Source organism: Rissa tridactyla, chromosome 9 (assembly GCF_028500815.1).
Source record: "Rissa tridactyla isolate bRisTri1 chromosome 9, bRisTri1.patW.cur.20221130, whole genome shotgun sequence".
NCBI classification, from domain to species: Eukaryota; Metazoa; Chordata; class Aves; order Charadriiformes; family Laridae; genus Rissa; species Rissa tridactyla.
The window spans coordinates 1,274,493-1,301,300 of NC_071474.1; the positions used below are offsets into that span (position 1 = coordinate 1,274,493).

Sequence of the window (26,808 nt, forward strand, 5' to 3'; positions counted from 1 at the left end):
TTCCCCGCCCTCCTCCTACGACTCCTCACGGCCCCCGCAGCCAACAACTGACAACCAAACTGACACTTTATCGTTCCGGCGTGGGAGGGGTCTGGACGCGGGGTGGTCCCGCCCCGCCGCAGACTACAAGTCCCAGCATACTCTGGGGGCCCGGTCCGGGGGGGGGGGGGTGGGGCGCGCCTGCGCGGAGCGGCGCGGGGGGGGGCTGGGGCCGGCCGCGCAGAATGCGGCGGAGGTGGTGAGGCCCCCGCGGGGAGGGGGCGGGAGGAGGGAGAGTCACTTATAAATGGCGCCCAAGCAGGACCCCAAGCCCAAATTCCAGGAGGGTGAGTGCGGGCTGGGGGGGGGACTGGTCCGGGTGTGTGGGGGGCCGGGGGTGGCGGCGTGGGGCAGGGGGCCTGAGGCGGGGAGGTGAGGCCTGAGGGGAGGTGGGGGGCAGAGGCCTGGTCGGGAGCGGGCGGTGGGGCTGAGGGGGGGAGGCCAGGCCCTGGCGGGGGCTTCCCGCTGCCGCATCTCTCAGCGCTCGCCGGGAAGCGCCTGGCTTTAAACCCTTTCGTTTCCCTGACTTTGCGGCGGTGGGTGGGCCGAAAAGAAACAAAGGAGACGGTTTGATGGGGGGGGGGAAATGAAATCCCGCTGCCGTTTCTTTCTGCAGAGTGGCAGCGCGGTGCGCTGGGGCTGCGAGGAGGCAGAGGTCCCTGCGGCGGGGACATCTGCAGCGCAAGGGGGCCGGGGTGGCCGTGGGGGGGACTCCTGGCGGGTCAACAGCTGTCCCTCCTCCATCGGGGCTGCAGTGGGCCAGCCCTTGGTGGAGGCAGCCGCTGCCCTCGGGCAGGTCTCTGCTCTATAATAAAGCAGAGCCTAATTAATTACAGGGTGCCATCCTACAGTGGTCGTGGCTCTGAGGCAAGCTTTCGGTAAGGCCTTCAGCTCGACCAGGTTCCAGTGTTGGTGACCCCTCAGCATAGGGGTTATTTGGATTTTAGCTTTCGCTGCTCAGCCCTAACAGTGTGAGAATATGCGGAAAACATGAATTCCTGTTGTCTTTGTCTCTCTTCCTGTTCCTCATCTTTCCTACCCACAAGGCGTGGGGCTTTCCTATCCCCTGTTATTCTAAATATGCTTCATTTTCTTGCAGGCATGGACATTCATTGGCATTAAAGCCGTTGAAGTCTCCTAAATCTGTCAGGATTTTTATTTTCTTGGGTTTGAAACGTGGTTATTATTTACTCTTTCTTGAAAAGGAGCTCAGTTAGGGATCCTCATGCAGGAGGAGTCATGGGGCAGTATTTGGGCTGGTGGTTGTGGTGGAACCCGTATTTACAACAAAGCACCAGATTATTTTTTTAGGTGAATAAGTGTTAGTATGATGCTTTTTCTGAGACTTATTTTGCATACATTTTGATTTTTAGATAATGGTTGTGATTGATACAGCTAAATGAAAATGCTAGACAACGGTAAATGAAAACTTCATCCTTTCCTCTCTACCAGACCCTCACATTGGCTTCTGAGCAAGACTTTCAACACAACTGGGATTTATCTTTAAAAGTGCGGTTTGCAGAAGAATTGCTGGAAGCTGGCCATTCTGGGTAGCTTAAACAGCACTGTAATTGTACGTGCTCCATGGCTGCCTATGTCAGAGCGTGTTCAATCGTGCATCGGCATTCCATGCCATGCGTTAATACCAGTGGTATTATTAACCTGCAGAAATAATCAAGATTTTAATGTGTGATTCACATTGTAATTATTAATATGAAATCAAGTGGACTGCAGAAACTAAAACAAGTAAATTCCAGCCTGAAATTATGTTCACAGCTGTAGGAATATGAGCAACCTAAATTTAGTACAGAAGTTAAAATTTTTAGGCTTTTTTCCACAAATGTAAATGTGTTGGTGTTCTCAACTGTAACATTAAAAGGAAGAAAAGTGCTGTGAATAAAGCTTCCTGCAGGCCTAAACCTTAAATGCTTTATTGCGGCCCTTTCCAGCAGACAAATGAAAATTATTTTAATTATAGATTTTCAAGCTAAATGTACATCAAAGAATGGTAGGTAGACTTAGAGGTTACCCATATTGGCATTTTTCACAAAGCAAAGGATGAGGAGCAGACTGAATTCATTGCAAAAACCTGTAAGAGCTAGGAAATCCTAAATGTCAAGCTAGAAGTACGAGTACCCCATAAAATGAAGGGGCTGATGTTTTTATGGAGGCATGAGAAATGAGACCAGCGTTTGGATAACCGTGAGTTAAGGGTTGTAGGTGCTTCAGGTGTTCTGCGTCTTGGCACTGACTTTTTTTTTTTTTTTGAAAGCAAATATAAAATATGTGAAGGGCCTCAGATGTGAAGTTCAACTTTTGAGTAGCTTGTGGCAGTCTTTTTGTCTGCTGATGAGACTTCTGTGTTTTCTGGTGTGTTCTGAAGATGCTAGTAAGCCTCCCGCTCTGGTGTGGATGGGAAGACTTCGTTGGTAGTTGTATCGGGTCCTTGGTCCACAGACTGAGAACCTCTTATTTCTATATGTACTCTGCATGTGAAATGCTCAAAGGAGTAGGCGGTTGAATTCTGACTTCCATGAGCTTTTCCTTACGTGAAGCTTTTTGACAACGCCACGAAGCCAGAAGACGTGCCCGTTCCCAGCCTCACTGATGTTTGAGCAGTACGCGCTGGCCAGCGTGGCAGCCGTTTGCATGCAACAGAAATGCTCCTTGTAGGCTGGCATTTAGGGGTGCTAACAGAGCATGTTCTGATATTTTCTACTCGCTATTTCGGCTAAAGAGCTGTTCTCCTACAAATGCTGTCTTTGGGATAAGGAATAGGTGCGGGTGTTTCGCTGCAGCGGTGGCAATGTGTAGGGGAGAATGGGCTGTAGATTCAGAAGAGAGGCTTTGTGTGTGTCTGCAGTCAGCTGGGAAGGAGCAAGAGCCCGTTAGGTTATCATCAAAACAGAAGAACCTTGTCTGCAAAACTGAGGTTCATGTTATGTTTCTTAAACATAAAAAAAATAGTTCTTGGTAACTCTGGACATCTTGCCTAGAAAGCCCTTGCATAATAATTGAAATAGAGGTGTGTTTTCCAGTAGCACTTCTAAGGACTATGATGCATGAGGATAATAATGTCAATTCTAATGTTAGACTTGATTATAAAGACACTTTTTTTTTTAATAAAAGTACTGAATGTATCAAAATGGGCACTTCTGTGAGAACCTTTCTAAACCTTTTTCTTTCTCGGTATGTAGAAGAATTCTACCGGTTGAAATACATTTCTGACATAGTTTTGTGTTCTTAGACTTTACTGCGAATACTTGTTCCAGTTCGATGGAGAGCATGGGATCCTACCGATTGGATAATAATGACATCTTAAAAGATGCGCAGTTCTTTCCGGTCAGCATAGGAACGAAGTAGTACATTTATAGTTGCATCTTGTTCAATCAGAGTCTGGATGTGTTAGATGAAATGTGAGAAGAGGCCGTTGCTGTATCTGCTTGTCTCCCAGTCTTGGTGGTGAAATGGTGTGTCTGAATCCTCCCTCATCTGCTTCAGGCAAAATCAGGTGATTTCGTCATCAGCCACCTGATAAACGTGTAACTGCACTGACCCTGCCAGAACTGTGTTTTGGGAATGAGTGCGAGAGCTGCTCCCTCACAAAAAAAAAAACAAACCCTGCGATACGGGGGCATTTAATTTCTGTTTGCAGAGAGCATGCCTGTTCAGAGCACATCTGGTTAAAAGTTTCATCAGCGTCTTGTCATGTGTCTGTAGGCTAAAGAGGCAAATAAAGCCAGAATTGTACAGGATTCAAGAAAGTCAGTCAGTGGTATGATGTGCCACTGACTGTATTTATCACTTGAATATGCAGAAAGCTGTTTTGAAGAGCAGTAAAATTTACAGTGGAGGGTATTTTTAAACCTATAGCCCCTGAACTGGTTTGTCCCCACCCTAGTCATTCCTGAGCTGCTCACAAGGAAGAAGGAATCCAGAGCTGTGCAACTGGCCTGTTTCTGTGTGCCGCCTTCCCAGCCCAGTCTGGGACTGAATAAGTACCTGCACATGGGTGCTGCACAGCACGCACGCGCTGCCTGGGACAGATCTCTTCTGTCCCGTATGTCCTGGAAACAGTGGCAAGAACTGGATGTGTGCTACACCCTGGAGTGCATTATGCAGCTTGTCTCTGAAAATGGGAGGTACTGCAGCTTTCAAGAAGGAAACATCTGTACTCAGATATCCTGTGTTAAGTACGTTCAAATTCCCACAAGGTAACCGCACAATTAGACCTTGCCGTTGAGGGGGAAAAAAAATAGACTGAAGAACAATTTCTTCCTACTTAAAAGCCACAAGGTGAACATTTTTTCTTGCTGCTGCACAAACCTGGCGTTTTTCTGCCCCACAAGTCGGATGGGAGAAACAATGTCAGGGTCTCTCTCTTCCGGACTTCATTGAACTAGGAATAGCAGGTGGTGTGCTTCCTGCAGGAAAAGGAGCACTAACAACACTTGCTTTCATTTCTGTCAGAAGCTTAACATGCAGAGGTGACATCTCTTACGAGAGCTAATTTCCTGCTCTGAATCAAAATGCAATGTCATGGAGACTAAAGAATCCCTTACAGTAATAGGGTTTTACCTACTTACTGCTTGAGTACTTAGGCTGAAGTAGTCCATTTCTATCGAGTCAGTGTGTTTTGGTGTCTGCATCTGAAATTCAAGGCTTTGAAGGAGTTCTCTGTGCCAGCCTTTCAACAGGATATAAGGTACCTATAACTTGAATTGGCAGGGGCTAGAGGTACGGGCAGGAATGAAAGTTTTGGTGCCAATTGTTTGCTGAAGTAACCAGCCATTCTGCAAAACTCGGGGCAGCCCTGGACGTGGTTTGCATGCAGCTGTCCTTGTGTGAGCGCCCTTCAGGGAGGTCCTCAGGAATCTTTGCTTCGTGGCCTGGATAATCAGAGCTATGATCCTCTTTTGTATGAGAGTGAATTTGCTTCTCAAACACCAGCCTGCTTCTTAAATTTGAGTCTGCCTTTGAACTTCTTTCTAGGTTGGAGACTGGATTCATTCTGTGTTTTACTGGATGACATATATTTCACAGAAATGGCACATCGATGGTTTTTTAAGATGTTTATCTGCAATTTTCTTTCAGGTGAACGAGTGCTTTGTTTTCATGGACCTCTCCTTTATGAAGCAAAGGTATGTGTGGTTGCTTATTGCTGCAAACGGTTCTGACTGTTACCCAAGAAAATAAGGAATTGTATTAGTTTACCTGCTGTGCCTCACTAGATAGGGTTAACTAAAATGAAGGAAAATCTGATAATGTATGAAATTGGTTTTAAATCCTGGAGCTCTACATTATAGAAAAATTTCAGAAAACCTGGTGGTACTATGCAGCTATTCTGGTAAACTACTAAAGGCCGGGTGGTTTTATGTGTTGAACATCTGGTACACCTGTGTTCCCAGAACCCTGGAGAGCATTTGTGCCCGTAGGACTTGGTGCTGGGGCTAATGCATGAGCTAGTAAGTTTAGCTGCAGTTTGAGCTTCCTCAGAGGTGTAGGTGGCTGAGTACAATCAGTGGTCTTCAAATGGGAAAACACCACAGAAGATAATGCGGGATTAAAGTGACAAAGGAATTGGCATTCTCAGTTCTGGCTTTTTAACTGCAGAAACCATGCATTGCAAATTTGTGACTTGTAGGAGTATCCCTCCTGCTTCAGGCAGGCCTCTGCTGAACGCTTTCCACCAAGTGCTTTTCTTCCGGGGCTTTAAGCAGGTGTCACTGCTACGCCATCTGTTTTACTGAAGGTATAGCTCCTAATCTGACTGCCTTTTTCCACTGAAATTGAAAAAAAGGGCTTTTGTAGCTCTATGGATTAGAAGACTTGCAGAAATTCCTAGGACACCTTAAACTGAGATTTAAATCCTTTAGGTTCTGGTGTCAGTAAATGTTAACTGATGGGATGACTTCTGAGAGGCAGTAGTAGAGAGGCAGTTAGAAATACTTGACATCTCTTTCCCTGCTAATAGGAAATAGTCATTCTAACGTTAAAATAACATCCAGAGCATTGACAGGGGACGTGCTTGTCTAAAAAATTTTCACTTTAGTGATTCTACTCTGTTCTCTCCCTTGCTCTAGAACTGGAGGACAAGTTCGTTGTGAATGTATGCTCAGAGTGTTGTCTTCTGCCAGTGCCTGCCCAGGTGCTAGTACAGAGAGGAGAGTAATCAAGGCTTCTGCTTTTGTGGAGACAAACTTTTGTTAGCAGCAATCTTAACTCTTCAGTCACTTAAACAGCCCAGAGCTGCTACAATGGTGTGCTTCTCCGTGCTGTGCTGTGCTCCTCTTCTCCTTTATGCAAAGGTGGAATGAGGGTTGCAGGAACTGGCTCTGCCAGCTTGGTGCTAGAAGGGATTTCCCAGGTGGCAAGATAGCTTTTGGCTGGCTGCTTATGTTGAGAGTCTGGATACTTACGGGCTCCTGAAATGGTGGAAGGAACTGGGTTTAATTTTACAAAGGTACTTTGTAGGCAGTAATGAATAATAACCTTAGCTTTCTTCCTGTTCCTTTGATCTATTTTTCTTCTGGATTCTCAATACATAAGTTATTTTGTTCCTGATGGCCATATCCTTGACTTCCCATAGGGAGATGATCAGAGAAGCACTTGTTTGTGTTAGAGTAGTATGAAAAATTATGGCAAACAGTAGCTGTTTGTACACCTCTGTACAATGCCCAGGTAAATGAGATTCACTTAAGACACTTCTCCAGCAGGAAGGAGAATGTTTTGGTATAGAAATATATTTGAATCTTTTTTTAATTCATGCTCAGTTCTCATATTCTTCAAAACAAGTAGACAGTTCTTAAGCACACAGGCTGTATTTGGCTGGCTTTAACTTCAGGACTGTCAAAATGAGCCACTGGTGCAGTAATATATCAAACAGGATTCAGATATCCTTACTCCTAGTTGCAAGTCTAGGTGAGACTGAGTTTAAGTTCTATATGTGGCATTTTAGAGATTAGTACTGAAATACGATGTTCCTCTCTGACCGCTTTAACTGCAGAGGTTACACCACGTTGAGGTCACCACGATGGTCTTGAGAAAATGTTGTACAGCAGAAGAGACTGCCCTCAAATACTTAGAGGTGACTCAATTAGCATGGCAAAAAAATAGCAATTAGGACTTGTAAGTAATTTTTTACTTCAATGGAAAAAAATCCTTAAAAAGGGACTAAAAGCTAGAGCCAAAGAGAGCTTCTTCATGTGAGCAACATCCTTGTTATTTCGCTGTTAAAGTGGTACAGTGGCATCTGTATCTCAGCATCTGCAGAACAAGACTTGGTAACTTTCTGGATGAAATGCCGAAGTTGGTGGATTTAATTTGTTATCGCCAAGAAGTTCAGGGACATATGGTGGGCACGTAATTAAACTAGCTAGGCTTATGTAGTTTCTGTTCTGGGCTGTTTTGCTGTTTCCTTTTTTTTCCAGGAAGAGGCATGTATCTGTCTGTGGTTTTTCTTCTTTTATATGGATGCGGTAGCCTGAGCTCTTGCGTGCCAGGCCGCAGGGGGAGGAGGAAGCTGTGTTGCTGTCAGGTAGCGTGCACAGCTGTTCGAGCTCACCTGAACATACTCCTCTGAGCTGAGGCAGGGTCTTGCAGGCTGGGAGTAGGGCTCTGCTAAGCTGTAAGTTAGAAAACTTTGTGAGGGATGCTTCGGAATCGGAGTGATGCTGTGGAGTGGTTGGAGCAACCTTGCTATGTGTGTGTTCCCTCTTTTAACGGTCTCACCTTAATATCAGTATGTGAGGAAGTTACTGTATTCATAGGCCAGTCTTTTGATGGAAATAACTGTTTTTATTTACCTCATATATACATTCTTAACCTAGAGAAAGCCCTTACTGCAACTCTTTCTACTGAATATAATGCTGTCTCTGTGGCTGTAGAGATCCATATTATTTATTTTACTTTTGAAGACTCCTCTACTTCAGCCAGCCTACCTGTCTGTGAGGTAGGGGCCTGCATGTGAACAAGCTCTCTAGTGAATGGCTTTTGGCTAACCTGGGGGTAGCGAAGGGACTGCTTGTTTACTCCTCTGGTCATCCTCAGGGGTTTCTGATCCTTCTCGAGAACGAAGGCGTCCCTTTGGATGGCTGAGCAGAGTCGCTTGTTTGCCTAGCCCTTCCAAATCCATAAATAGGCAGTGACTTGTGTTAGAGAACTGACTTTCTGCTGTGAAATAGCTGCCAGTATTTCAGTCGCTTGCATGGAAATCTCTGCATGCTTAAACTCTGAAAGCTAAAAAAGCAAAACTCACTCAGATGTCGTTGTTCTCAGTGGTACTGACTGAACTTTCTTCTCTGTTCCAGTGTGTAAAGGTTGCCATAAAGGACAAGCAAGTGAAATACTTTATCCATTACAGTGGTTGGAATAAAAAGTAAGTATTGCATAAAATGAAAGCAGTATTTAATTTTCCTTTATGGGAAAATGCAAGCTTTGACAGTTTGAATGTGAGCTTGATGGACTAGCACTACCATGGCCGTGTGGTTAGGAGATTGTTTCTGAAATTGACCTAAATGATTTTTATACATAAGCCAATGATTTATAGTAACACAAAGAAAACATTGCCTAACTATTTCCTTCAGAGCTCTGGTTGTATAGACAAACTAGCTTAGGGTGTCAGTAGACTAACGGGAATGCATTATAGCATTCTGCTTGTTCAGGTTTGAAAATAGTTACTGTAATTTCTCCCTGGCAGAAATAACTATTACAAAAAACTTCCTTATTGTGTGTTGGTAGGAGAGGCAACCTGTACTGAGGTGGAACAAAACTCTACTCAAATACACGGTGTACTTTACTTTTATTCCACTTTTGGCAGCAAAGTTTGGTAGCAAAGACTTGGAGAAGCATGCCTTAGTGAAGTCTGCATTCAGAATAGGAAAGGGTGTCTGGTTTAGTCGTTCACAGGAGCACGTTCAGTCATTTAGCCTGTATTTCAGTTCTTGCCTCTCGTGCTAAGGTAAAGTTAGAGATGCTTTTCCCTTCTGCCAACATGGTAGGATTCTAGGTGAGAGACTTCTGAGGAATACAAGTGCCTCTATGAAATAAATGTTCAGCTCATTAAAGGTGAATACTTTCATGTGACTATTGCATTTATGTACTTGTCTCTTTCATTCATTTGAATTTTGTTCTGCCACTAGGATTTGAATTTAGGAGAAGTGGAGTTTTTTTTAGTGATTAAAAGCTTCAGCTCTTCAGACTGCAGAAGTCTTTCAGAGAGCACTTTTTCCTGTTTTGTTTGGTTTTGTTTCATTTCAGTGCTACAGACTCTCAAGTGAAGACTCTTAGTCACTAGTGTCTTGATCTCACTGATGTGACTGAAAGCTGAACTTCATGTTTTAATATGTAACTTTTTAAAATGCATCCGCACACCCTTCCTGCTAAGTGGACAGATAAACGTTTTATTGTAAACACCAACAGTTATGGGGAGTGTAATTGGTTCTTATGGTGACTGCTGTATATTAATGAGGCAGCATAAATTTCATACTTGCTCTCCTTGTTTATCTCTGATGAAGGGTGCTGTAAGTGATGTCGTGACTCCTGCTTTTCTTGCTTGCGCTGTTTGAGGGTTTTTTGCCTTCAAGCTTCCCATTAACTACATTAAAAGTGGCATTGCTGCAAGATCTAGACAACTGGGGCAATATGACTCCTTAATTTTGGTTTCTATAATTATGGTCCTTTGCTACTTGTTAATTGCTTGAGTTCTTAATATTTTTTTTTTGCAAATATCAACAGTTAGGATACCAAAAAAGCTTCTTCATCCTACAGTATAATGCGCTGTACAGTTATATAGCACTTCTTTTGAAGGTCTCTTGCAGCTGTACAGCCAGGATAAAGATAAGTGGCTTAAATATCTGACCAAAGCACTATCCTAAAAACATAGTCTTTGAATATATGTGTACAGCTGGACACGTGTTTCTCTAACTTCTGGGTGCTGAGCTTGCCTTGTCTTAACACTCTTGAAGACCTTGTACTCCTTTAGTAGTATTGGTTTTGCCACCGTCATGTTCCAAGACTGGCAGCTATTGCCATGAAATGAAAATGACACAGAACTCTATATTTGCAGAGCTTTAACTTGCGTACTTTAGAATAACTTGGCCACTTTTAATGTGTTTTATTTGAAATTAATTGTCACATTGCTCAGATTATCCACTCTTTGTCAAAGCGGAATTCTTGCTCGTAATGGCAATTTCCCCAACATCTGTTCTCTTAAATCGTTCGCTTCAGATTCTTCAAATATTCATACCATCTTGGTTTCCTTCACAGACAGAAATCAGAGCTCTTCTTCTTACAGTAAGATCTTATTGCTGAATTTGTTAACCTATAAAATGTTGGAATAGATAAAGGAAGCTTGCTTCATAATATGGCTACAGGTGTCCCATAATTTAGTAAGTGTAGAATATTTTTTTTTTCTCCTGAGATGATGCTTTTAAATTAAAGACAGTCCCCTCCCTCCTAAGTTGCCCATCCTTCAAGTTTGGGAAACTCTTTGGAAATGACTGAGGGTTACACTTCCCTAGAAAAATCATTACAGCTTCAGTCAGTGGGGAATGTGTTTGGTAATTTACACTTTCAGTTGTGCCAGTCCATGACTTGACACAAAAGCAGAGTTCAGTCTCAAATTCTGTCAAGCTTTTAATTGACTATTGCGTGTAGAGTGCAATTATGTAATGGTTTTGAATGATCATTTGATTTTTTTCTTTCAGCTGGGATGAATGGGTTCCAGAAAGCAGAGTGCTCAAATACGTGGATACCAATTTGCAGAAACAAAAAGAGCTTCAAAAGGCCAATCAGTAAGTATTTTTGTTAGAAGTTCTTGTCAGTAAATAACTTTTTCACAGAGCTTCAATCCAACAAGTACATATCAAGAGAAGTTAGTGAGCTTAAAAAAAGAGGTGTTCATATGCTCATTTATTCTTGAGATGCGTTGGCTTACAGAGGTGCTCTGATTTTTGTCCTCTAGCAGTTTAGAAAGAGAAGGCTGCTACTTGGTTTTAAAATGGTAAGTATTGTATGAAGAAGCCTAAATTTTAATGCTGAGTTGAATTTGTTCTTGCTCATGACGCATACTGATTTGCAAAGCCATTTAATAGACATTCTCTAGATGTTTTACATAACCTGTTACCCTTTGAGAGAAAACAAGCTTCTTTTTCCATTAAAGTCTTACTTATGAATTGCCTTTTTTTAAAGGGAACAATATGCAGAGGGGAAGATGAGAGGTGCTGCTCCAGGCAAGAAGACTTCTGGTCTGCAGCAGAAAAATGTTGAAGTGTAAGAAGCTTTTTATTTAAAAAAAAAAACAAACCCTCACAACACAACAAACAAAACAACCTACCCCCAAAACCCCACCCAAAAAACTTCCCAAACTTTTGCTTGTCAGTTTTACTATTATTGATCTTTAAATAGTATCTTTTAGAATGGTTCTGCAGGCTAAACTACGTTACTTCTGATACAACCCATACAGAAGTTGTCTCACTTTTGTGATATCAAAAAAGCCTTTGTTGAAGTATTTTATTAAAACTGCCTTCTTAGATCATGCAGTGTTTAATACTGAATCGAGGTACTGAGTAGACACTAACACTCTGTACTTTTTTTGCACTCTATTCCTCTTAAGTTAGTGAACTGACACTCAAAAAGTGGTGAGTCCTCTTAAGACTCGTTTATCTCCGTGAAATCGGTTTCTATATAGAATTTTACAGTTCTTCCAAGCTGTGCAAGCACTCTTGAATAAAATCCTTAAAATGCCTTGCCTTCTTTCTGTACAATTGTTAAAACTGTATTTAAAGAGCCTTTGTTTTGCTGTTTTTGACAAAACTAAACCCATATGGTATTAAAAATGGTTTTGCATCTTAAGAGACCAGAAGCAAGCTCAGATGTCTATTAGAAAAAATAATTTCAGGATGTAACTGTCAGACTTCTTTCATTCCATCCTTTTTGTTTTTCAGAACAGGCTTGTATGGTGTTATGTTTAGATTCTCATACAATCAGTGCAGCTCTACTGCTTTGCTCATGTGCCATGAAACTCTTCCGTTTGGGGTAGCGCTTCACTTAACTATGAGGATGGTCATTACTAATGGGATGTTTTGAACTCCTGACTTCATTTATGATTCTAGTCTTCACGAGGAAGCTGCTGAAATGACATCAATTCCTAAGAAGAGCATTTGGCAGCAGCCTCAGATCTCATGTCTCATTTATGGGCAACCTTCTTATGAAAGATGTATCATTGATTTGAGAAGTGCAGTGGTAGTGGCTATAGTTGGGTTTTTTTCTTTAGATCCTGAATACAGATTTCACTGTAGAATTGGTCAAAGCCTAGCCAAGGCTGTAAATTGTCTCTTGCTCTCTGGGAGTCTGATGGATCTGGCCATAATGCTGCGTGCATGCTCCCTTGTGGTCTGTTGTGGTAGATTCTGAGGTACTTTAACACCAGGGTGTTGGTGTGCTCTGTCAGCTCAGGATGGACCTCTGACAGGGACCTAGTCACCTGTTTGTCTTCATTTGGGGGTGAAAAAAAACCCAAACCAAATGTCTGTTTAGACAGTGTGTAATGTTTGTCATTAAAATCTAATTAAAGTACATCTAAATTATGACCATTACTAATTTGGCTGCTTAAGGGGTTGTTGCACCTGAGTTGTCTTGCATTTTAGTCAGTGGGAGTAAAATCAATTTCATGTGTAACTTTGACACAGGTAGTGATGACTCAATTGTAAATGTCTATAATTTGCATTATAGAGAACATCCCAATAGTAACTTCAGGATTAGGTTCCCCATACTGTCAGCTTTAGTCATCTTGGTAGTTCAGGCTGATTGCAGCGGGATGGGTTGTTCTCTCTGGTTGGTAACATACTGCTAAATGTTAACCTGGGCTTGAAATCAAAGTTGGCTTAAGTCTCTCAACCACGCCTAATAATGTGCCATCCAAGGGAGACCCACACAGCAAAAATGACTTCATCTTAAGCCTCTGTGTAACTCCAAAGCTTGAAAGCATGTTACCAGGTCTGTCTTTACTCTCTGTTTGAAACCAGTTGGGGAAAGGGAGTGGCTTTGCTCTTTGCTGTCATGACTATCCTAAGCATGGGTGGTTGTTTCCAGCGTAGCAAAACAGACAGTAACCTAATTCTCTGAAACTTGTGTTTCATGTTGGTTGGAAAAAATTAATTCCTTGATGGTGGCTTTTCAGAGTTGCAAAGGGGAAGAAGGAAAACTATTGTCATTGGAACAGCAGTCTTGCATTGTGAAAGTTATTTATAACAGGGTCCCATATGCTTGTTGCACTGATCTTGCTCCTAGTCTCTAGCCATTACCAGCATCCAATGCATCCTTCTAAATTATACCTGCGTTTCTTTCAACAAAGTCTCCCTATTTTTCTTCCCTATTTGGATGTTGAGGGAGAGGAGATACTCTGGCTTACCCTAGCAGTGGTGCAGGGTTGTGATACTGATTGACCAAACTGCTGCTTCTCAGACCCTGCTTACAGCTAAAGGCAAGATGGCTTCTGAAAAATCTCAAAATACAGTTGCAAAGTAAAACTTCTGGATTGTTCCCTTGTAAATATAAGGTCACTGCAGATAACATACAGTACTGCTGGTGGGGAGGGGGAGAAACTGATCACGCAACTGTTCTAAAAGGGTAACACTGTCAACCTATTTGGGCCTCAAAATTTACCTTTTGTAGCATTCTTGGAGGACTGAACAAAGGGAAAGGTAACACATACTTTGAAACTTATTCTTCAGATAACCAAACAATACTGGGCAGGAAATAACAATCTAAGCAGAACTTATCCTCCAGGAATGTTCAGTAAGACTATAACAAGCTGCTAAAAAGGTAAATTTTTGAATCTTAAATAGATTCTCTTTAAGGCTAAACACTAGGTCTGACATTCTTTCCTTAACTCAACCCCCATTGTGCCTAGATTTTTCAGACGAGATGGAGCGCATACTGTTTGCTGTTTGGAGACCCCTACAATATCGACGCGGTGAGTTAAGGATGGATTGTCAAACCAGGATTTTCATCCTGAAATCCAAATCTCCTTGCTTTCATAGATTTCTTTTAGAGACTCTTAAAGTCCTCAGTTGTAATGATGTAAGCTTTGGTAGCACTTCAGTTAACCATTGATAAGTACTGCAGTATATCGTTTGGTGGTGGTTTTTTTTTTAAGCCAGTATGGACCATCAGTTTTTAGTTTCTCTGAAATGTCTACCTTTTCAGTTGGGGTAGGGTACAGTATGAGTAGTCAAATGCATTCAGTGTGTCCACTGTTTAAAAAGAAGTGAGAGGACAACTGACTTCAGGTTTTTGAAGGTGGCTAGTTCTAGAAGGTTACAGTTGGTCTGCATGCTTACTGGAGTTCTGCTTCTATGGAAATCGTTAACAACCTGCCCTCCCTTCTGTAAGGCTTGGGAGCGAGGCAGCTACGATAGACGGTGTTAAAAATGTGAGATTTGAACCTGCTTCTTAATATGCTGTATTTTTATTGTTGGCTCAAGTCTATTCAGAATAACTGTTACTGTAAACTGCGAGTGGTTCAAAAAGCTTTTGAGACTATTTGTAAGCAATATTTGATCAAATAGAAGTATGCTTGAAATGCAGGTTGTATACATTTACTTTTAAAATAATTATTCATCTTGTGATAACTAGAAGCTACCATAGTTAAAAAAAAAAAAAAATAAAAAATTGTATGGTTATAGCAGGTTGCCAAAAATGAAATACAAGGCTACAGATACTGGCTTCCCCAGACAGTTTTATATGTAGCTCTGCTGAATTCCAGCTTCTGAGTTTATGCTACCCTTCATGGGCCTGATTAACTTGAAAAAAACAGTAAACAATCAGAGTTAAGAGGTGCTTGGAAAGTAAGAAGGGTAACTGAGAGTGTTCTGGAGGGGAGATATGGCACTGAATAACAAACTTGAGAATAGGATCTGTTTTTAAATGATCTATATCCAAGCAGTCTCATCAGAGATGCTCTCAAAACAGTATCTCAACTTGTGAGTTACTGGTTTTTTTTCTTCTAATAGAAATCTTCATCAGAACATATTACTCAAAAGCATATGCTCCTGCTGCATGTCTCTTGTGGCATCCTCTGCTATCTTTGGCACAGCTAGTAGCTCTCTCGCAAGCTACTTCAAGTCCCGTAAATGTCAAGCCGCACGTGAATGCTGCCTACGTGCCAGTTGTCTAGGGTTGTAACAATGCTGGAATGGCTAGCCGGACACTTTCCTAACCTCAATGCTGTCTGATGGTCACCAGTCATATGTACTTAGGGATAATCAAGTCTAGAAAAAAATATGCTTTTTGCTTCTAGTGGTCTGTAATTAAGGGACTTTAGAGCTGTAGGCTGCATGCATATGATGGGTTTGATAACCCTTTGTAGGACTGCCTTATATTTATGTAATAGCTTCTGAACCATTTGGACTTCAGGCATCCCCATCATCTTATGGCAGCGTGTTCTCGTTTTAATTGAGTACTGTGAAGAGGGGAGGAAAGAGGATGACTCCTGGCTGTTTAATGTCTGCTGCTTTGGTTTTTTGGTCTCTTTCATCTATCTTGAGGAAAGATTGATTAGTTCTTTGAGCTTCACCTTTTATTGCTAGTGATACCTCTACCACATTTCTCCTCTTATTCCTGCCCAGTTGTCGGCTTGAGAAAGCCCTCGTCTGCCTGGTTACTCCCAGTATAGAAGCTGTTGCGCACTACCAACTATTCTTTGTTCTCTTTACCTCTTCTAGTTTTATTGTGCACCTTCTAAAGTCAGGTTGCACAGGAGACGTGTACATAATCCTGACTTCATTTTTTTCCCTTTGCTAATAATGTTCGATGGTTTCACTGAATCTTCACAGGAATGCCGCTTCTCACAGCTAAGTTAGGGACCAAGCTGCTTAAGCCATTTCATACGTTCTTCCAACATGCTTATTTTCACACTTGAATCTTCATTTACTCTTTTGTTCCTAGTCACCTTGTATCAGGAGAGACTTTATGATCTCTTACAGCTTAGTTACAATGGTTGTTTTAGCAGTAAACTGGCACCTAATATCCTTTTTCTGGCACTTACAGATGTCTTTAACTCAAATGCCTGAGACCAAGTGGTAGCTACCTTCATTCTCTACTGCTCATTTCTTAACTAACTATTGTGGGGAGGTTCTAATAGGCCTCTAAGTCCCTTTAAAAGGCACATGGATTTTTTGGAAAGTAAAAGACTCGTTATCGTCCACAACACTTTTTATCTACCTGGTCATGGACTTCTTACTGTTGTGGAGTAAGTCAGTCTTCCAAAGCCTTGGGGTTTTTTCCTGATGTCTTTTGTCTGTGTTGAATTTTATTTTCTATGCTATTTTTATTTTTTACTGATGGTTCTCTAGACATGTCCCAGAAGACACTCCAGTTTAGGGCTCAGAGCATTAACACCAACTCTTTTGTGCCAAGATTGCTGGCTTCTTAGGTGGTACCCAAGGTTCTGTGACAGATGCTTGGTTATCTTTCTTCTGGTGAGTGCCTGTAGAAAGGTGAAGTGCTGTCTTTCAGTATGTTGTCTTCTGTGGCACCCCCTTTAGTCTCACCATTTGATCACGAATGTAGTCCTGTTTGGAATACTGAGATTGAAAGTGCAGTGTTATGCTGTGGTGGCATGGGCTGCTTATTTTCCTTCAGAGTCTGTCACGTTTGATATATAGCATTTCATTCTTGTGAGCTGTTCCTGTAAGCTGTAATACTGTTTGTTTGCTATTGGTTATCTTGTTTCTACACAATTTCAGATAGTTATGTCAGTAATTAATTTATTTTTGACTTTCTAATTCAGTCTCATGTTTTGATCCCTAATACTTGAATATTCTTGTTATAGCTGTGTGTTCTGGTTCTGCTAAAATGAAACCCTGCAGTGAGGGCTGGGTTAGCTTCCTACCAGAACTGCTGGCTGACCCGGCTTCTTTGAGGAGGTAATGTCTGACTTAAAGGGTGCATCCTTTAAGTTTGAACTGTGGGATCTTTAGTACCTTGCACCACTGTTCAGGTTTTTTTAAAACTCTTTCCACAGGAGCTTCCTTGAAACTTCTCTGCTGCTTTCTAGTTTTGTCAGTTTTCAGTGAAGGCCAGTCAATAGAGAAATATGTGAATGAAAAATAGCAGCTGGGCTGTACTTGCTGTATGAAAAGAAGTCTGCAAAAGCTTTTATACTGCTTCTGTACAGCAGTATAGGGCTTGCTGTTCATAATGCAGTTGTGAAGTGGCACAAAAGGATGTGTTTTAACCTATCTGAGATAGATTTCATCTTTTTGTGTCGCCTCAGGACCTGCATTCCATATGTACTTGCAGAAAGGCATTATCTGCCATCATGAGGAACACGCATGGTGTTCTTCAGCTGTGTGTCTCAAAAGGAGTCTGCTTGGTCTGATTAATGGAATCTAGTTATCTAAGATGTGCCGCTCATCTTGGGCTACAACTTCTATCAGTAGGGCTCTCTGTAGCCTCTCTGGTAGAGACGCTGCGTCTTTCTCCTGGGTACGGAGTGCACTGTGCGCTTCAGGTCCTCTGCACAAGAGCAGCACTTCACCTTGCACAGCTGCCTTCACCTCGTGAATGCAGAGTATTATTCCAGACCGTCTGCTGTACAGGCTGTCAAAAATCTGCCAATTGCTAATGTTCTGTCTCTAACCTTAGCTCTTCTGTTTGTTCCCGAACTCGGATCTGTCTTTTAGACTTTGCAAACAGATGGCTGCTTTGACTTGAAGCAGAGGCATATGACTTGAAATATAAGGAATCAGGAAATAGAAGGAATGAGGTGGGAGAGCAAAAGCAACTGCCTAGAATGGTTTATGCTAGACTTTGTGCTTCAGTGACATAGATGTGCTTACTGTCTTCATTGCAGTAGTTAAGCACTGTATATTGCCTGTCTGGTCCAGTTTTTTAAGACTCTGCTTCTGGATTAATGCTTAACATTATTTTGATCTTGTGATTTTAATTCTGGAAAGAACTCCTTGTTCCTCCTTGTTTACTCTAGGTTTGGAAGAAGAGACTTTCTCTTCAATACACAAATCCATTATCAGTGACTTAACTTGGCAATTTTTCCCTCTTCCTGGAGAGAGATGATCTTTATTCTGCCCACAGTTTAAGTCTAATGCTTGTTTGTGACTTGAAGCTTAAAAAAAGCCTTACTCTTCCTGCCTTCAGACCTTCCTAGAAACTCTGCCTACTTCCTGACCCAGATAAACCCAGTTCAAAGCCTGTGACAAGAATCACTTGAGGTAGTGGTGAATTTCCAAGGAAATAATCTCATACTGGTAAAGACTTTTATCCACACAATCTGCAATTTTTTGAGAGGTTTAACTGGAGTCCTATAAATAGTGAGCAAATTGAAACATGACTAGTAGTACTCAAAATTTTCTGAAAACGGTTAGTAAATATACAAAGTTCAGAAAACAAAAATACCTGTTAGGACAGTTTAATTTTGTCATTGGTACACTTGACCTGTCTGAATATTTACATGTCATGTGCATTGTATTTCAGGTGTGTTTGAAATTTTTAGAAGTACAGTTCTTAAACTTGAATAAAAATAAGGGCTAAGGATAGAGACTTTAGAGAAGTGTGAAGTGTGTAAATTAGGAACAGTAAGTGTCGAAAGAAGCCTTTGGAAGAAGATAAATAGAAGGGACAATGCTATTTAGTACTGTTCCAAATGTTTCTAATAAGTGGCAAGTGTAATTGTGATCTCACTTAAAAGTTGATGATGGAATTGTAGGCAGTTCATGCAGCTTCATGCATTTAGTTCTGATAGTGATGTTTAAACTTCCCTCTACTTCTGTAGTGGTAAAATGGTGTGGGGTTATTTTTTTCGTTACTTTATTGGAAGTCAGTTCAGTTCACTGAGACTTATCTGATAATTCCCAGCACTTCTGTTTCCTTGTCCCATGTTCTGTCTCTGTGATCCCTGAAATACAGAAATAAAACACAAATCTAGTGTAGTTTTCCAAGAGCACTTGGAAAGTATAAAACATCTGGAGATGTTACTTGCTTAAGTGTCAGTCAGTACCATTTTTAAATACTCGTGTTCTTGGCATGCCTTCTGGGGTTTTGTAGGTTTAAGTTTAGTGATTTTCCCCCCCCCGCCCAAAATGGTGAATTGCAACCTGTTATATGAAAAATCCTGTAGTATCATAACTGTGATGCTAAGTCCTATCTGACATTTCTTTCATGTGCTTTTATCTAAATACTCCATAGGCTACTGAGTATTCCCTCATCGGTCTGAACTAGTGGACGGGTTTTCTGCCTTTCTACTTTCAGTTCTTTAAGTACTGCTGTCTTTATATTTGCAATAATCTGTGTTCTTCTTGCAGGAAAACAAAAAAGAACAAACAGAAAAGTAAGTATGTCTTTATTTTGTATATAAGTGGATATCCTTAGTGAAGGATTCTTAGCTGGAATAAGACCTTAAATCCACCTCAACTAAGTTTACTTACTATCACGTTGTGTTGTTCCTCTTGGACTTCAGATGTCCCTTCCCCTTCGGTCAGGAGGAATTCATACTTTTCTGGTTTGTACACAAACTACTTATTTCGGTCTGTTGAGAACCTGACGTCTTGAAAATTAAAAGCAAAGTGACATTGCCATAGAGCTGTTGAAATAATTTCATAAGTCAAACTTAGTTTTCTTACTGAGATGTGACATATCTGCAAAGCTGAGCTGCTGGTTCCAAAAATTCTTCTGAAGAATGTTACAGATACTGACTTACTGGTTTGGTTTTAATGCAGAAACTGCCATCTTCAGATAAGTGTAAATATAGCAGTTTAAAGTGTCACAAAGATGTGGAACTTCCACAATACAAGTGATACTTAAAACAAAAACAAAAAAACAAGTGAAAAGGGGGCCTGAGAGAAATCTTGAGTCTTACTTTCCTTATAAATTTTTTTTTTACTGATATTTCTTACTGACATGCCAGACTTCTTAAGCAGCATAATGTCTCTCTTTTTCTGTACAGCTCCAGGAATTGGAGAAGGGAGCAGTACCAGTGAGACTCCTCAGCCTCCGAGGAAGAAGAGGGCTCGAGTAGATCCAACGGTTGAAAGTGTATGTATTTATGATTCTCTCACGGGATTTTTTTGATAGAAAACAGGAAGGTTGCTTTGCTCACAAATACAGACAGCAATACTTTGTCCTGCAGTATGGCAGTGTGAAATGTTACAACCTGCAAAACTAAGGTTCCCAAGTGGCCTTGAAAAAAACAGCTATTTCCTTGTTCCCTGTGGAGCCTATAGAAATTACCGTAGTAATTCCTCAGTTCAGTGGTGTATTTCAGTTGTGAAAACAGGGAATACGGGTGACTCTTGGACAGCTATGTGAAAGTAATTGGTCTGGCTTCACTCCTTTTTTTTTTTTTTAGGAAGAAACATTTATGAACAGAGTTGAAGTAAAGGTGAAAATCCCTGAAGAGCTGAAACCATGGCTGGTAGATGACTGGGACTTGATCACCAGGCAGAAGCAGGTAATTTGTCAAAAGAGCAATCTGGCCATGTATAGGCAAGGACACAAAAACTAGGATTTCATATCCTTTTCAAGTGCAGCGTAGTGAAGTCTCTTGTAGAGTTTGACAGCAGCCTGATGGCTTACTTGACAGTTCTCGTTCTGGTTGGATTTTAACCAAAGGTCACCTGTGAGTAGGACCATGGCTCAGCAGAGTTGCATGTAAAATTGTAGAATAGACTTGGTCTAATCAAGTGTAAGCTGAAAAGGCAAATAATTTAAAGAACTTATTTAAGCTTTAAGTGTGGTGTTAACTCTGTGCGAGCTTGACTGGCTGGTATGTTTTGAACTGTTTACTTAGTTGGTAGAGAACTGGTCTGTAGGACCATCATGTGATGCCTGCGTTAGTTTCTTCCTGCCTTGTTTATGTGTTGCACACTGTCGAGTTCTGCAAGTATCTTAAGTTGTTCTACAGCTCTGACAGAAAGCTGTTGCTTAGGATAGTGATTCTTAACTTCTGCCAGGCTGGATCCATATAAAGCTTCCTGATACAGTAAATTAACCTTTGCTTTCCATTTTAAAAGTATAAAACACTTTAACTTGTTAATGAATCATGACTTGTTTCTTGTATGAAACCACTACTGAAATTGGCGAGAAGAAAACAATAGTGTTGAAAGCTGTTTGTTATTGTTTGATAGGCTGCAATTGCATGCTCTGACTTACTGCTGTGCCGAGGTACTGTCTCTGTTCTTGCAATCCCAAACACGTAAAAGTCTTGTTCAAGTCCTGCATGGATAAGGCTGACTTCTCTTGGTGAACACGAATCTTAAACTTGCATCAGCAGTAAAGGTGCTTAAGCGCTGCTATCTGTACACTGACCCTGATTCTGGAGAACTAGGTTGGGGTTTTTTTTCCCCAAATGTCTTCAGACTGTAGCACATTTGTGAAAGGAAGTAGGTAAGTGAATGGCGTCCCATGCCTCAAAAAAACCCCAAGGATGTGAATTCAGTGTACTACTGAGCCTTGCCTTATACAAGTGAACTAGTGTCTGGGTACAGATGACCTGTGTATGGTATTAAAGTTGGAAGTTAATCCTTGGTGAATCATGGCTGGGAATATTTGTCGTCAATTCTGCAAGCTCTGATGTGGCTCTAATATTCTTCAAACCGTGCAGGCAGTGAAACTTCAGGGCAGGTGCTTGCCAGGCTTATTTGCTTCGCAGCAATACTAGTGCCAGGTGCTGAACTGCGGGTGCAAGAAGAGCAGAGAGAAGAATAGGCAAAATGGTCACTGTTGCTTTTGTAACAGCTGGTCCGTAGGGGAGTGTGTGTGCTTTGCTGCGTGCCTTTGACTTTTGGTGTGACTTTAGCAGTTCATCATCAGGTTGCTGTCGAGCAGCACAAATGTTAAAAGGAAACATGGATATAGTTGCTGTTACAGTTTGGGTTTTCTGGTATGCACAACTATAACATCTTAACCTGCTAATTTTATTCTGGAAATGTTATGTATGTTGATTTAAATTTAGCATGCAGATATAAGTGTTTGCATAAATTAGGTAACTTGTATTTTTTCGATTTTTGCTTCTTGTGTAGCTCTTCTATCTTCCTGCCAAGAAGAATGTTGACTCCATTTTAGAGGATTATGCAAACTACAAAAAGTCACGAGGAAATACTGATAACAAGTAAGTAGTGGTCATATCAAACCTTAAATACTTCTTTTGCTGTTGTTGTTGGACTTGTATTTCATGGAAAACTTAGTAAGGTTGTTAAACACATCCCAGCCTTATGTCCAGCTTCATGTTCCAAGACCAACGTGACCGGGGAGTTTAGAAATCTTTGAAGGGGTAATTCAAGAATGCAGTTCTGCTTTCTGGATGTTATTTCTGCTTCCCCCACTTCCCTTAAGCCTTTTCTTAATGGAAGCTGATACAAACCAAGTGAATAGTTCTCCGCCTCTTCATTCTAGCTCAAGCTTCCTATGTTGGGTGAATAAATTCAGTGGCACTTGCTGTGTACGGGCTGAACAAACTTCTCAAACAAGCCACCTAGCTGATGAGCAAAGTATTACTGTATGGGTGGACTCTCATGGAGGTAGAGGGGTGGGGGGACCGGGAGGTAGATGATGACTTTTAAAAGAATCAGATGGGCAAAGCTAATTACTTTGAGGTGATAACTTTGAAGATTCTTATTTGTAATTACCCCAGCAGTCCAGCCCTGACAACAAACAAGGTGTGTTTTACTCTTGAACGAAGCTTTCCTGTTTAAAAGGGAGAGGAACTAGAAATGTGAAGTTATTTTCTTCCATTCAAGAGGAAGCATATTATTGACTTGTCAGGGTGTTTCAGCATTCTTTTATGTAATTGTCCTAATGTCTGTTCTAAACTTGTTTGCAGGGTGGAGTGAGGGTTATACGTCTCAGCTGTGCAGTGTCACTGCTAATTCCTATACAGTTGTTCTCCAATTAGTTGTGAAGTTGGAGGCCTGCAGGAATATGGCATTGAGAGCCCTGGTTAGAAAGGGTCAGTTGCCTGAAATACTGTGTGGCTGTCCCTTTCCGTTAGCAGCAGTTCAGTCTGATTACTTGTAGTATTGTACTCTTAAACTGGTGTGAGTTGGGATTAGCTTTTGGTTGAAAACAGAAGAGCTGTTACGTGTCCTTATAAATGCTTACGTTGCTTTGAGACCGCAGCTCTAAGAGGTAGTTTCTTTACGTGAGTAGATGACTAAAAGCAGGGCTTTTCTTGGTTTGCCTACATTCTTACTGAGTTCAGGACGGTCCATTTTTAAAGGAAGTCTTGAAATGCATTGCTCCCTGTGGCTGTACATTTGAAGGTCTCCAGACAGATTTCCTTGAAAAATCGTAAAGATCTTTTACAAGCCTTCAGATTTTGGTGGACTTGCCGAGACTCATCTCGTGTCCATCCAGTCACTAGAACAAGACTTGCAGTGTCTTCTCTGTTTACCAGGGAGTATGCAGTCAATGAGGTCGTGGCTGGAATTAAAGAATACTTCAATGTCATGCTGGGAACTCAACTACTCTACAAGTTTGAGAGGCCCCAATATGCTGAAATTCTAGCAGATCACCCAGATGCTCCAATGTCTCAAGTCTATGGTGCCCCACACCTGCTGAGGTTGTTTGGTGAGTATGACATCTAGAGATTGAAGAGCGGTTTAGAAGTATTCAAATGCTTCTTTTTCCTGTCTTGAGTCTCAGTGGGTGTGAACCGCAGAAATTTGACAGGCAGCTGTGGAACATGTGGTTTCATTCTTCCCTTACTCCACGTACCTAAAAATCTCAGAGCCATTCAGGGATTTGGAATGGAAATGGATTTTGAACAGTCTAGTTATTTTAGGTGAGCTTGTATATATTGGAATAGATTCCTGGGCTGCTGTAAGGTTTTAGACTGTTCTTAAATACTTGAAGTTGTTGTTCATTATAATTAACAAGTGCTACCTCTTTTGAAACAGTACGGATTGGAGCTATGCTGGCTTACACTCCTCTTGATGAGAAGAGTCTGGCTTTGCTGTTAAACTATTTGCATGACTTCTTAAAGTAAGTACTTTTTAAGTCTTTCAAGCAAGCAAGAAAGAGTTAAGTAAGCACAGGCCATTGTAATGTGAACAATTGTTAATCAACGTATATATAAATAAAATGTTGGGCCTGCGTGCGGCATCTTCACTGAAGGTTGCAGTGAAGCTTTCTCAGACTCTGCTGTACAGTAACACGAGCAAGACTGGTTTTAACTTCTCTCCAGTTATACTGAGGTTATTGCTAGTTAGAGGAGTGTTTACGTATCTATTAGTCTGCACTTTTAAACTGCCCAAGTCTGCTACTTGTTTCAAAATAAACACGTCAATGTTTATTTGTATTTGTTATAAAAAACAGGTGACAATTACAGCAAACTATTAAAGTAGACAACAGTTACTCAACAACAATTGTTGCTGAGTGATCAGGAACTATGGGATCACTTGCTGCTTAGTTCATCTGTAAATATTTCCTGATTGTGAGATTGTAAAGTGGAATTAAAGTTCAGCTCGGCGTCGTACCTGTGTTCCCCAAACGTATGTACGAGCGTCACTTCAGCAGCTTCTCTGTGTCTGGACCGCGCTGGAGGAACTTGGTATTGTGGTTCTTCAGTGCACAGATAGATTCAGTGCACACACGTGTGGGGCCAGGTGTGCGCTATGAAAGGGTGCGGGCTCACGGCATTGGCACAGCTCTGCGTTTGCTGGACTGGCAGACTTTCTTGGTCAAATTTACTAAAGCTGTAAACTTCCATTTGTGATTATGTCGCGGAGAGGAGAAATGTTCTGTGTGTTTTCACACAAGGCTTTGGTGGCCTACCGATAGTGTTTGGAAATACGGATTTGTAAATAGCTAGGGTAACAAAGTATTGAGCTGTTCTGCCAGCAAATACCAGCTTTTCCCTTTGTGCGGTTGGATAAGCTATTGGAAGCTGAAAGAAAACCCTCCGCAAATCCAAGACAGCTCTGCAGCAGAGCTAGAAATGGCTCAGCCTGATTTCCAGGGCAAACTTGTCTGGGATAGTCCTGGTGTCTTCAGTTGATCGTAGTCTTTTGGGTAAGTCTGAAGAAAACGCAAGTGCTAAAGAGCTTTCGGCTGTAAAGACAGAAATGTGAAGCCCGTGCCTTGCCCGGAAATCCCCGAATCCATTCCATGCGCAGTAATGGCATATAATGCCTGTCTTCTGCCCCTGCACTCAGTTGGCCCTTGCTCGTTTTGCTCCGGCCATCATTCGTTCAGCCTTTTAGGTTCCGTATTTGTGCAGACAGAACCTCATGGTGTCCTGCTCCTTGTCTCTGCCCCTCTGCGTGCGATCAGCAGTAAATCGGTTCTTGGTACAGCTGCTGACTGAACCTCAAATGTGAACTGCCTCATACTGTTAATCTTAACCTGCCTGTGCTCGCCTGGAGCCAGAGTTCTTGCCAACTTGTTTGGAATTGGTTGTTTGGGTTTTTTTTTTTTTTGAATGAGCTGTCAAATCTTCAATTGCTTTACACAGCTGACTTTTTAGTAGATACATGTTGGTTTTCTCCTCTCGAAATCATGTATTACAGCCTCGGCAAACACCGAACAGTTCACTCGGGTGATGCTAAACAATGGAGACTTTGGGCAAGAAGGTAATTTAATCTTTTTATTATTTTTCCGTAGGTATTTAGCAAAGAATTCCTCTGCGTTGTTTAGTGCCAGTGACTATGAAGTAGCCCCTCCTGAGTATCATCGGAAAGCAGTATAATACTGTGCCGCTTTGCGGTGCAGTGAGAATTGGGTCCTTGTAACGCTGTCTACTTCTGCATCTTGTTCTTCACCTTTCTATTGCACATGTCTCTATTGCACAAATTATGTAAACATAAAGTGAATAAAATTGTGTGTTTAAAGTGGAACTGGCATTTGCAAGTTCTGAAGACTTCTTGTCCCGAAATGGAAGCTTGGAGTTTAACGGGAACTCTTTGGTGTTTCTGGCTTGCTACTGTCGTTTGCATCAGTGGAATGTAAAAAGAATGCGTTATGCTGTTTCATTGTATGAACTCGTCAGTGCTTGTGGGTCCGTTTTGACGTTAAGATTTGCTTCGCTAATCCGCTTTATTGCGTAGTAATGACAAAGGCAGGCGCTCAGACCCCGGAGGGTTGTGCTCACCTGGTGTCAGTGCTATTGATTAGTCTGACTCTCAAACGCGTTTACTTTTTCTTGGTGTTGGAAGTGAAATGTTTGGTCCATAAATGTATGCTTTTACCTAGATAGTTCAAGGACTGTGACTTTTTTTATATTCTAACAATAGGAAAATGCATTATCATATCGTAGTGTCTTGGAAATGTTGGTCTTTCACAGAGCTGTTTTACAAATCTTCAAATAAACTTTTTTTAATTTCAAATGTTGTTTCTAATGTTTGTATTTGCGTCAGTTGCTACTGTATGACAGTGTCGTGTCAAGTATGATCTAAGTGTAGCATAAGTTCTGCGATGTCAATTCGGAGATGCTCTGTTTCTCTTTAATTCTAAGCCCGTGCATCCCGTTCCGGTGGGTGAAGCAGATCCTTTTTCTCCAGGATCGTTACGTAGTCGGTAAGTAGTGATAGTGCAGTTTCACTCCATTTGTTGCGGAATTCTTTAAAGGCTTTTTCTTAAAAGCTAGAACCCCGAGAGCCCGCTTTGCCTGGCTTCTGTCAGTCCCTCTCCTGTTCTAATTCGATCTTCTATGTGTAGCAGCATCTGAAGTGGTGAGCCGGAGGGAAGCGAGGTGTGCCGTGAGCGGCACCGCTCGGGCTGCTGGCTCTGGTGTGCTGCTGGAAGCTGTGACAATCC

General features: G+C 41.6%; 1 protein-coding gene across 4 annotated transcripts; it reads left to right on the plus strand.

Moving 5' to 3' along the window:
* The first annotated feature begins 199 nt into the window (after positions 1 to 199).
* Positions 200 to 26,378, plus strand: MORF4L1 (mortality factor 4 like 1). Of its 4 annotated transcripts, XM_054214310.1 has the most exons (13): positions 200 to 326; positions 5,134 to 5,180; positions 8,349 to 8,416; positions 10,746 to 10,832; positions 11,230 to 11,310; positions 13,952 to 14,014; positions 19,362 to 19,387; positions 20,003 to 20,091; positions 20,405 to 20,506; positions 22,077 to 22,165; positions 23,450 to 23,622; positions 23,952 to 24,036; positions 25,657 to 26,378. In XM_054214310.1, exons 1-13 carry the CDS (start codon positions 287 to 289, stop codon positions 25,739 to 25,741), a joined length of 1,035 nt encoding a protein of 344 aa, XP_054070285.1. In that variant the 5' UTR covers positions 200 to 286; the 3' UTR covers positions 25,742 to 26,378. The 4 variants fall into 4 exon arrangements, with proteins under 4 accessions (XP_054070285.1, XP_054070286.1, XP_054070283.1 ...); XM_054214311.1 differs by lacking the exon at positions 13,952 to 14,014; XM_054214308.1 differs by lacking the exons at positions 200 to 326; positions 5,134 to 5,180 and adding an exon at positions 7,968 to 7,990.
* Positions 26,379 to 26,808: the final 430 nt, after the last annotated feature.